The 12,583-nt window shown below is 36.4% G+C and overlaps 1 protein-coding gene across 4 annotated transcripts in view; it reads left to right on the plus strand.

Moving 5' to 3' along the window:
* TXNDC16 (thioredoxin domain containing 16) overlaps positions 1 to 12,583 on the plus strand; it is a 138,070-nt gene that overhangs the window by 2,584 nt on the left and 122,903 nt on the right. For 3 of the 4 annotated variants that reach the window (XR_007453432.1, XM_049611560.1, XM_049611562.1), the window contains exons 2-4: positions 6,110 to 6,231; positions 7,328 to 7,633; positions 8,860 to 8,942. Coding sequence is in view for 3 of the 4 variants with exons in the window: in XM_049611560.1 (XP_049467517.1) it covers positions 7,471 to 7,633; positions 8,860 to 8,942 (246 nt within the window). In the remaining variant the exon portion in view is untranslated. Of the gene's footprint in view, positions 1 to 6,109; positions 6,288 to 7,327; positions 7,634 to 8,859; positions 8,943 to 12,583 lie in introns of all 4 variants that reach the window. The other variant, XM_049611561.1, reaches the window with a different exon arrangement.

Below are 12,583 nucleotides of genomic sequence, written 5' to 3' on the forward strand. Positions count from 1 at the left end.
CTGACAGGAACATTATCCTGATGAATTGAGGGGACCCTCCAGGCTCTAAGGGTAGGAGTCTGCATGTAGTTGGGAGATGTGTGTACTATTGGCAAATATTTGCCTATGACTTCCGCCTTCTTTTAGTATTGACACCTGTTGTGGTTATAGTCCATTGCATTTGAAAGAGTCCTCTTCTCTTTTAGAATCTTCCCTATAGTGAAATTGGGTCAATTTCCTGTGAATTTTTTTTTTCTTTAACATTTATTTATTATTGAGAGACAGACACAGAGCGTGAGCAGGGGAGGGGTAAGGAGAGGGGGAGACACAGAATCTGAAGCAGGCTCCAGGCTCTAGGCTCTGAGCTGTCAGTGCAGAGCCCGATGCAGGGCTCCAACTCACAAACTGTGAGATCGTGACCTGAGCCAAAGTCATTCGCTTAACCAACTGAGCCACCCACGCGCCTCAATTTCCTGTGAATTCTTTCACATTTTCTGCTTTAAAAATCTAGTATATGTATTTATGTTCAAGTCACTCTCCCCTTAGCTATTATTAAAACCGATAAGGCTAGGCTGGGTTATACTGTAATAACAACCCCCAAACTTCAGTGGTTTAAAGCAAGTGTTTAATTTCTGCTCTCTCTGGGTTATCTGGGAGCTTTGCCTTATGTTGTCCTCTTTCTGAGACTTGGTTCAGCAGAGAAGCCTCATTTTTTTTTTTCATTTTTAAAAAATTTTTATTCATTTTTGAGAGAGAGCACAAGCTGGGTTGGGGCGGGGTGGGGGGGAGGGAGGGAGACGGAGAATCTGAAGCAGGCTCCAGGCTCGGAGCTGTCAGCACAGAGCCCGAAGTGGGGCCCGAACCCATGAACTATGAGATCATGACCTGAGCCGAAGTCGGATGCTTAATCGACTGAGCCACCCAGGTGCCTGAGAAGGCCTCATTCTGAGTGTTATCATTCATTACAGCAGAAGAAAAGTGAGTTGTGATTCATGAAACGTATATATTGACTCTTTCTTTAAAATTTTTTTAATGTTTATTTCCTAAGAGAAAGAGAGAGACAGAGCATGAGTGGGGGAGGGGCAGAGAGAGAGAGGGAGACATGGAATGGGAAGCAGGCTCCAGGCTCTGAGCTGTCAGCACAGAGCCCGACGTGGGGCTCGAACTCATAAACCATGAGATCATGACCTGGCAGAAGTTGAATGCTTAACTGACTGAGCCCCCCCGCCCCCCCCCCCCCCCCCCCCCCGTATATATTGACTCTTTTTTTTTTTAATTTTTTAATGTTTATTTATTTATTTATTTATTTTGAGGGAGGGAGAGAGAGAGCATGAGCAGCGAAGGGCAGAGAGAGAGGGAGACACAGAATCCTAAGCAGGCTCCAGGCCTCTGAGCTGTCAGCACATAGCCTGACACCGGGCTCGAACTTATGAACCACAAGTTCATGACCTGAGCCAAAGTTGGATGCTCTACCAACTGAGCTACTCAGGCACCCCTATATTGACTCTTAAAAGCTCCCAGAAGTTACATATGTTGCTGTACATTTCATTGGCCAAATCAAGTCACTCCCTATTTCAAGGAAGTGGAGAAGTACAATTTTAACATGTGTAGAGAACTAGAAACATTTGAACAATCCACCATTTTTGTCAACAGATATTCTCCTTCTTACATGTAATTCATCTTTGGCCCTTCCCAATGGATATAGCCCTCAAATCCCATTCAATCACTGTACCAAGCTCAACAGTCCAGGATCTCTAAGTAATGCCCAGTAGTGTTAATGTCTTAGGACATTATAAGTTACCTGTTTCCCACCTCCACTTGGATACATAGGATAGTGTAGGGACAAATAACTATAATACATGTGCCAATTTGGAGAGGGGAAGAATGGAAGACATACACCAGACTTTAGACTGTAGCAACTTTGAAATATCACTGGGCAGATATTGTTAGGGCTTTTGTTCTGTTCACTGGTTTCTCTAGGTCAGTGCTTCTCAAACTATCTGCTAAGAATGACCAGTTTTTTAAAATTCCAATTTACTTTGAATTTTTGTTAAATACAATAAAAATGAATTATAAGAAAAATAAAATGAAAACACCTAGCACATGACAAGCCTGTTAAAAATTTTTTAGATTCATAAAACACAAAACTACTGTGTAAAAAGGACTATAAAAACTTTTTGACATTTGTTCTCAATTTCTTTGTTTATCTCATTATTGTAGACCAGTATCGAATAGTTCATATTCTGGCATATGCCCTGGGGCATAGTTCTCCATGGTCCTTGGCTTTACTCTGCAAGAGGTCTTTCCGTCTTTATTATCTTTGGCCACATCTGAAGTTGGCTTTGGATAGTATGGCCCCTTTCCATGGCTGAGCAGCTTGTCAGCTTGCTCTCTGACAGAAGGGTGGGGGCTAAAGGACTGTGTAAGTATTAACCAGCTAGTCTCTTGGATGGCAGTGGTTCTTTGACTACCTTTCTTTGAATATCTTATTAAACATAACCAACAGCAACTATCACACAGTGTTCATCTTCTGACTACCAGCCTCCTCTCTTAGGGCCATAAAGAGGTTCATTAGCCACACAAGCCTGGGTACATGCTCATTATAAATTCATTAAGTATGTGTCACCTCCAAATTATTATAGTGACCGTTTCAGCAAATGTTTTGTCACTCCTTACTGTGGATTGCCAAGCTCCAGTCTCTGATGAAAGTTTCCTTGATTAGATCCTGAACAGTCCTTGCTTCTTGGCCTCTAAGCCAATGTTTTGGGGTTCTTGTTAAGGTAGCACCTCATTCTAGTTTGTATAATAGTGAAGATAAACTAGATTATGCTGTAGTGATGACCCCTCAAATCTCAGTAGTTTAAGGCAATAAGGTTGATTACCTCCTATGTCACATGCTAATTACAAATCAGTGAGGGTTCTCTGTTGTGCTCATTCTGGGACTCATGCTGAGGAACAGCCACAAATTGAGCATTTTTAATGACTGTGACAGAAGAAAATAAATCCTGCCCTATCACACACTGGCTATTAAATTGTTGCCTGAAAGAAACATGAGCTTTTGCTTACATTTATTAGCCAGATTAAGTCACACAGTGGGCACAGCTAACTCACTACAGGTGGGAGGTGCAGGAAGCTAAGTGTAATCTCAACTTCCACAGAACTGGAACTATTTACCCCATACCAATGAACTACTACACCAAGGTACCAATGTCACATTTCTCAAGGTATTCATCTCTTTATTGATATTTAGATTTTGAATCATTAAGTATTGTTTTCTATTCTACTTTCTACCTACTGGAGGGAAAAAGTCACCGAGTACCTTTTGTATCTTTGCTTTTACTCTGTTCTTGCTGGTCTTCTCATTCCCCACCCTTTCCCATCAAAATTTCTCTTTTTAATTTAAAGATATTTTTATGTGGAGAACATGTCTCTTCCATGCATGTGAAATGAACAGTCTTCTGTGGCCCCACAAGGATAGGTTGGATTAATATGAGTAGAAGCTATGGAAAATTTGATTACATACAAGTAACAACTTTAATTCTTATTTTATTTTATTCCAGTGTAGTTAACATACAGCATTGTATTAATTTCAGGTGTACAGTGTAGCAATTCAACAATTCCATATGTTACTCAGTGCTCATCCAGATAAGTGTATCCTTAATCCCTTTCACCTGTTTCATCCCCCGCCACCCTCCCCTCTGGTAACTCTTTGTTCCCTGTAGTTAAGAGTCTGTTTTTTGATTTGTCTCTCTTTTTTTCTTTGTTGTTTTGTTTTATTTCTCAAATTCTGCATGTGAGTGAAATCATATGGTATTTGTTTTTCTCCTACTTCTTTGCTTAGTATTATACCCTCTAGATCCATCCATGTTGTTGCAAATAGCAAAATTTCATTGTTTATTTTGGCTGAATAATATTCTATTATGTGGGTGTATGTATGTATATATATGTATGTATGTACGTACTTACATATGCATACCACATTTTCTTTACTCATTTACCTATGGATGGACACTTGGGCTTCTTCCATAATTTGACTATTGCGAGTAATGCTGCAGTAAACATAGAAGTGCATATATCTTTTTATATTAGTGTTTTCATATTCTTTGGGTAAATACCCAATAGTGCAATTACTGGATCATAGGGTAGTTCTATTTTAAATTTTTTGAGGAACTTCCATACTGTCTTCCACAGTAGCTGCACCAGTTTGCATTCCCACCAACAGTACATGAGGGTTCCTTTTTCTCCACATCCTTGCCCGTAGTTGTTGTTTTTTGAGCTTTGATTTTAGCCATTCTGACAGGTTCGAGGTGACATCTCATTGTGGTTTTGATTTGCATTGGCCTGATGATGAGTGATGTTGAGCGTATTTTCATGTGTCTGTTGGCCATCTGTGTACCATCTTTGGAGAAATGTCTGTTCATGTCTTCTGCTCGTTTTTAAATTGGATTACTTGGGGTTTTTGTTTTTTTGTTTTGTTTTGTTGGTTTTTTTTTGGTTTTTGTTTTTTGGGTTTTTTTTGGTGTTGAATTATGTAAGTTCTTTATATATATTTTGGATACTAACCCTTTCTTGGATATGTTATTTGCAAATCTTCTCCCATTCAGTAGATTGTCTTTTAGTTTTGATAGCTGTCTCCTTTGCTGTGCAGAGCTTTTTATTTTGATATAGTCCAAATACAATGACTTTAACTTTTCAATCAAAATGAAAAGGTATTTAAAGAGTCAGATGGTTTTATATAAGACTTCAAAAGTCCCCTTGGTGTCTTCCGCCTCCAATTTCTTATTCCTTAGGGGGAATTATTTCAATTGTTCCCTATTTCTTTTGGCATTCATCTTCCTATTTCCAATAAACTTGGCTTTTGGTCTTGTGAAAGTGAAGATTTAGCTCTTTTATTTCTTTTCCCACACTAATTGTATGTTCCCTTACTTTCTGTCTCCCCATCCTCTGAACTGTGGTTGTCATAGATTTGGTTAAATCATTATTCAGTGCTTATTTTATTAAGACCACATAAACTATATTTCTGGTTGATCTCTGCAATATTCTCTGCTTTAAGTAATTACTTAAATAATCAAATTTATCAAAGATGGAAAAATTGCAAAGGTTACAGTTACTAATGAATTTCTATCCCTGAAAATATGTATGTCAGAATAATCACCAACATCTCTAATTGACCAAATGCGTAGTACTTCAACATCTATAATTTCATTTGTCCAATGAAATAGATGTGGGAAAGTATTCTAGCACTGAATGTGCAGTTAGACCTTTTACTGCTACAAAATTCATTCTAGGGGAAAAAATAATGTGTTAACCCTACTGTCCAATTTAGTGTTAAAATAACTGAATTATAACCACAAGTCCAGGAAAAATTATATTTATACTTGACTCGTTCAAATGTACTTTTACTTAAAAGGTTCATTTTTAATTAGGTTTTGGTTATTTCATATAGTAAATACATTATATAGTTATTCCTTTAGCCTCAGGATGCATGCATTTCCCTTCCCCCCAATAAAGAAAATATTGAATGACCTATTTTAAACCATCCTCATTAATATAAAGTGGCTTTAAAATACACTGGTTTAAAATGGCTAAAATGTGTAATCAATGTTAATGCCAAGGATACTCCCTAATTATATCATTAAAATTACTTTTTTATATGCCTCTCATTCACAGTCCTCACTCATTCTACTTGAATTTTTGAACTCTTGGCTCATTATTAAATATTGATGACAAATTTGTTCACTGATATAAATTAGCTCTAATGAAAAGAATGTTAAGAAGTAATTAGTAATTAGCTCCTTTTTTAGGAATACCTGCTTTTAAAGGAGAGGTATTATATGCTTACTGATCGTATTGAAAGAGCAGATTAAGTATCTAGTATAATTTTCCCTAAATTTTCATTCTTTTATTATTTTATTTCTTACAGAAAGTCTACCCCTCTCATTGTGAGTAATTTTTTGCTATTTTTTTCTGTCTCTTGTTTTGAGATAGTGATCTTTTGTTTGAAAGGTAGGGGTTCTATTTGAAATTAAAAAAAGTTAAAAATCTCACCTATACCTGTGGGTATGTCTCTCCCTTCTGGAAGTATGATATTTTTATATTATATTAATTTTCCTAAACTGTCTTCTTTTAGAACTTAGATACTATAGATCATCAGTGGAAAACTTCCTGAAAGAAGAAATTGTTGGAGAGAAATATGAAAGTGGCAAAATGGGAGACAAAGAATTGACAACAGATGTAGAGGACAGCATGGAAGTAAGTGCAGCTTGGAAGAAGAGAGGAGAGTATTGAAACAAGTCTGAGTTCAGAAGGTAGAGTTGAATTAAAACTTGGGTTGAAAAAGATACTTAAATGTCTAAGCTGTATAAGTAAGTCTAAGTCGTATACTTAAAAAAGTGTATTTATGGGGCACCTGGGTGGGTCAGTCAGTTAAGCATCTGACTTCAGCTCAGGTCATGTGAGTTCAAGCCCCGTGTTGGGCTCTGTACTGATGGCTCAAGCCTAAAGCCTGCTTTAGATTCTGTGTCTCTCTTGCTCTCTTTCTCTCTGCCCCTCCCCCACTTGTGCGCGCATGCTCTCTCTCTCTCTCTCTCTCTCAAATAAACATTAAAAAATTATAAACAAATAAAATGAAAACTATATTTAGAAGGAACATTATTAGTTTTTTTAATATGAAATTTATTGTCAAATTGGTTTCCAAGTTTTTTTTTTAATTTTTATTTACTTTTGAGAGAGAGAGAACATGCATGCATGCATAACAGGGGAGGGGAAGAGAGAGAGGGAGACAGAGGTTTCGAAGCAGGCTCTGTACTGATAGCTGCTAGCCCCATGTGGGGTTCCAGCTCATGAACTGCAGGATCGTGACCTGAGCCGAAGTTGGTCGCTCAACCAACTGAGCCACCCAGGTGCCCCTTAAATAGTTTTAATAGCTATCTTCCAGGAAATTTAAAGTAAAAAGAATGTAAACATAATAGATGTAGGTTTTGGATGCCTCACTCCCATGGTAATGGTATAAAATAACTATTTGAGTATTCATTGTAAATCTACTTTGGGTAGAGAAAGATAAAATGACCAATTTAAAACAAGGATTGGATAAGGTTTGAGACTTAGTTTTAGAACCCTTAAAAATGACAATTAGCTTAACATACTCTAGTAAAGATCTATTAAACATAAAATATTTCATATTGTATTTTCTGGATATCTTTGATATCTTTTGCAAGTATCCAGAATCAATCGGATTATCAAATCAATGTCATTATAGATATCCCTCTCAAATGTTTACTGGAAGGAAATAGGAAAGTATTAACAAAATCAAATACGTAAGTAATGTCTTACATTATTCTTCTTGCAGATTTTACTTCATTCATTTGTTTAACAAATTTATTCAGCAAAACTTTGTTGAATACCTACCGTTGCTAGGTATTGTCCTAGGCAACAGAACACAGCAGTGAACAAAACAGACAAAAATCTCCTGCCCATGTACAACTACAGCTGATGATGTCTTCCAGTTTCAATATATATAGAGTTGGCATCTCTTTTGTCATGATGTGCATTTTTTATAAGTCAGCAGTAGACTCTCTATCAGAACTGAGCCCTCAGAAATACTTCAGTACATTGCAACCGGGAAAAGCCTCCTTAGCTTATTTTTGTCAAGCCGGTAAGTATTTTTTATATTCTGACGTGATTTTTGTGATGTTTCTCTTGCTATTTAATCAGTAGTATTGCTGGGATACTGTCAAGATTAGTATTATGTGCTATAAAGCTGTTACTAAAATATATATGCCTGAGTTTAAATCATGATTGTGCCAGTTGACCTTCTGTGTGATTTTGGTTAAATCACTTAGCCTCTCTGTGTTTTTGTTGTCATCCATAATGAGGAAATAATACTTTATAAATTTGTTGTGAGGATTAAATGACTTTATTCATGTGACTTAGTCTTTAGTAAATACTAGATAAGAATTAGCTATTAGTAGAGTAACACCTGAATTTCATCCAGTCCTTTAAAAAAATTTTTTTATAACGTTTATTTATTTTTGAGAGAGAGAGAGAGACGGAATGTGAGTGGGGGAGGGGCAGAGCAGAGAGAGAGGGAGACACAGAATCTGAAGCAGGGTCCAGGCTCTGAGCTATCAGCACAGAGCCTGTTGTGGGGCTCAAACCCATGAACCGCAAGATCATGACCTAAGCTGAAGTCCGATGCCTAACCAACTGAGCCACCCAGGCGCCCCTCATCTAGTCATTTCTGAAAGTATACTTCTTGATATTTTTAGCAATTGGACATATTTAAAGTATTTTAAAACTTTAAGTGAAGAATTAGTAATGCTTTTATTTAATACTCTGCTTTAGTATACCATTAATTACACTGATTAACCAATGTAAGTATTGAACATAACTAAAAATGTAATGGTCTCATTTAAGTCTTTATGCCTTAAAAAATACTATTCCTGGAATTAGTAAGTGAAATTAATCCATGTTTCTGTTGGTTCTTATAATTGTGATTTGAAAATGGTATTTTAAAATCATTTTGAAAGTTTTGTGCATGTATACATGTGTGTTGTGTATATGGAAACTTGGAAAAATAATGCCGAATGTTAGCTTTGAATTAAACATTTATTTATTCTTATTTTAGAAATTTTTAAAATTCACTTACAAAATTAAAATCATCATAAAAACATTAGAAATAAGAATAATGAGGCAATAAGAAGTAAGGGTATAAAATTATATAACCAGGTATGTTTACTTGATTATTGGTTGTATTGTATATACTTGTTGGGCAAACCAATCCATTTCTTTTTCAGTTTGCAGCTTTGGGCCTTGATTTTAAAAATTCATCTTTCCTAAGGAGCGAGCCATAAAACATTCATAAAACATTTCTTATTTTAGATTCGCCAAGAACTTCCATATTTCTTGAAGAACTGAATGAGGCTGTTAAACCTCTCCAGGACTTTGGAATTTCAGTTGCAAAGGTAGAAAGATATTTTTTTGTTACTAAATTATTAGTGACAAACATTTTATAATTATATGACTTAATGCTGAGTATCTAAAAATACTTACGTTTCAGATCTTTTTCCAAACTGGAAAAATATTTTTTTTCTACCTTTTTTTCATAAGAAAAAACAGAAGCACAGAAGATACTTCCAGATTATGGTGTAAATTAGTACATGTAGATAAAGAAAAAAGCTGTTCAGAATTTTTTGTTAGCTTAGAACTTAATTTGTTTTATAAACTGTTTCAGCTTTTAATGCTATACTTAGGCTTTTTTGCTTTGTTTTGCCTGACAAATATAGTAGATCTCCACATTCAACTATTTATTCAATTTCTATTAGCACAAACCGAAGTATCAAAATTGAGGTAATTGAAGTATTTTTTTGTTTTCTGTTCTTCTAAGTCTTTATAATTGCTTATGTTGCAGTTTTTCCTTTATTTTTAGGACAAAGTCAAAACAGCCTAACTTGAAATGATGTATTTAATTTTTTTCTCAAAAAATGTTCAAACTTGCCATGGAGTATTATGGAAAATTTCCACATGCATCATGGATTAGATAGCTACATGAGCTTTTCATTTACTTTAATCTTAGAATTTGTACCTCAGAAAATTGAATGATTAATAACCCAGTGATTATTAAATTCTGTCAGTTTAGTGTCTGCCTTTCTGTGTACATTTATTCTTTCTTAGTTCATTAGCCTTCTGCTTCTGAGAGATGGCTGCTGACCCACTTGGTCCCTGCAGCTAGAGTTCCCAGGGCAGGAAGCATAGAAAGGTTAACTAACCTTGCCTATTAAAGGGAAACTCTTCCCTCTATCCACAGAACACTTCTAACATCAAATGTGTGAGTTTTCTACACCAGTCACTTATGATACTGACCACCCATGTAACCCAGATCTCACAGGTTAAGGGCTTAGTCCTATAAGATTGCCCTCTACTTCAGATGCCAATCGTAGGGAGTAGATTCTTAGGTTGCCTACAGCTTCTGTCTGACTTGGCTATAAACTGGGAGCTCTCAAAACCCCCTCCTTGCTTGTTCAATAATTTGCTGTAATGGCTCTCAGGACTCAAGAAAACACTTTGTGTACTATTACTGGTTTATTATGTGTGATAGAACTCAGGAACAGCCAAATGTAAGAGATGCATATGGCAAGGTCTGGAAGCCTTGAGCACAGGAGCTTCTGTCCTCTTGTAGTATGGGGTGTTTCACCTTCCCATTACTTAGATGTGTTCACCAGCCTGGAAGCTTTCAAGCCCTGTTATTTAGGGTTTTTATGGTGATTCCATTATGTGGGCACGATTGAGTAAATCATTGGCCACTGGTGATTGGCTTCATCTCTAGCGCAGAGGATGGGAGATGGGGCAGAAAGTTCAATCTTCTAATCATGCCTTTGTCTTTTTAGTGAGCAGCCCCCATCTTGAAGCTATCTAGGGCCCCCCAGTGATCAGTGTTTTAGCATGCAAAAAGATACTCTAGGAGTTCCCAAGGGTCTTAGAAGCTCTTCTATAAGGAACTGGGGTTAAAGACCAAGTGTTAGAACAAAGGATACTCCTAGCCCTCCTGTCACTCAGGAAATAAGGGTTTTAGGAATGTGTGAGGAACCAGGGGAAAAGACCAATTCTATATTTCTATGTCACTGCTAAACATTTAAAAAAAAGTCTTTTCTTAATTCAGTATATAACTGGGTTAACTTTGAACAGCTGATTACACTCTAGAATGATAATGGTGCTCATCTTTGAGGAGCTTTTAATAAAATTCTAGACTAAAGTTTAGAGATGAAATACTAAGTTTGTATGACATTCAAAAGGGATAATCATACTATTTATTTAGTAACTAGTAACTGTATATCTGGTAACTAAAATAGAATATTAAAGTTCATGCCTAGAGTGTTGCCTTAATGAACTAACAAAAACGTAAAGTCTTGATTTTACAGTTGAGGATGCTAAGCTGTGTGGAAACAAGACTGGTGAATAAGGCAGACAAATATTAAGTACCTAGCTCACTCTCTGCACATAATAAATATTTGGTAAATGTTTATGACATTGAAATGAGCTGCTTCATTTAGTTTTTTAGATAGATATGTGATAAAGACCCAGTTTATTTCTTTGGAGAGTTTAGATCCTAAATAGGGGAGATAAAACACAAATCACTTCAATAACTAGCAGAACATAATTGTTGTAATATGAGATACAGATAAAATGCCACTGAGGTTTAAAGAAGGGAAGCTCATATCTGATGGTCATGGCAGAAGGTCACGTATGGTATTTGGAAAGACTTTACAAAAAGTAGCATTTTGAGATTGTCTTGAAAAGTTAAGATTTCAGGAGGCAGAGGTAGATGAAGAAAACACTAAAATATAAATGTACTAAATGTTCCAGTTAAGACAAAGATTGCCAAGCTGAGTGCAATAACCAAACCCAAATATATGCTATTTAGAAATGCATCTTAAAATAAAGCCAGTCTTCAGATATCTTCAAAGTATTGAAGGAAGGAAAAAGATGTATCATTAAGTGATGACCAAAAGGAGGCTGGTATAGTTATCTTACTATATCAAAGTAGACTTTAAAACAAAAAACCTTTGAGTCATCTTTGACTTTTTGTCATAACCAACCCATCAATAAACCTTTAGGTTCTACTATCAAAACTTCCCAAATCTTAGCACTTCCTGCACCTCCACTTTGACCCCTGTTGTCAAAGACCTTCATGACTTCTCATCTGGGAAACTATCATAGCCTTCTAATAATTGGCCTTTCTCTTTTCACTCTTGTCCTACTAAATTCTTCTCTATGCATAAGTCAAATGTGTCAGGTCACATTGCTACCCCTCCAAAAGGCTTCCTGTTACAGTTAGGATAAACTTGAAACTCTTCACTCTTATGGACACTGGCTTCCTCTCATTTCTTTTTCTGCCTCTCCAACCTGCTCAGTTTGTTCCTGACACCTACAAGTCATCTTTTTGTTACCTGAACCTGCTTGATGTATTATTTCTACAAGGCCTTTGCAAGTATTTTCTCTTCTGTCAGAACTCCTCTTTTCAACATACTTATATAATAGTATGCATCACTACATTGCTTCAGTTCTTTGTGCAAAGGTCACCTCCCCTCCCCCCACCAAGCCTTCCTTGATTACCTGTATAAAATGTCCTGTTACATACTATCCCTTTACTGTTTTTTTAATTTGTGGGACTTAATGCTGCATATTAATTAGTTTTTAAAATTGTCTGTCCCTACTTTTAGAATGTAAGTTCTAAAGATAAAAATCTTTATTTGGAACTTAATTGTGCCCCCAGTGACTAGAAGAGTGACTAACATATGGTAGGTGTTCATATATATGTTAAACGGCTGAATGGAAAAAAAATCTATTGTCCTAATGTTAACCATCCCCTATGCTCTGACTTAAAAAAAATTTTTTTTAGTGTTTATTTTTTTTTTCAACGTTTTTTTTTTTTTTTTTTTTTTATTTATTTTTGGGACAGAGAGAGACAGAGCATGAACGGGGGAGGGGCAGAGAGAGAGGGAGACACAGAATCGGAAACAGGCTCCAGGCTCCGAGCCATCAGCCCAGAGCCTGACGCGGGGCTCGAACTCACGGACCGCGAGATCGTGACCTGGCTGAAGTCGGA

This window comes from Panthera uncia (assembly GCF_023721935.1).
Source record: "Panthera uncia isolate 11264 chromosome B3 unlocalized genomic scaffold, Puncia_PCG_1.0 HiC_scaffold_1, whole genome shotgun sequence".
In the NCBI taxonomy this organism is placed as follows: Eukaryota; Metazoa; Chordata; class Mammalia; order Carnivora; family Felidae; genus Panthera; species Panthera uncia.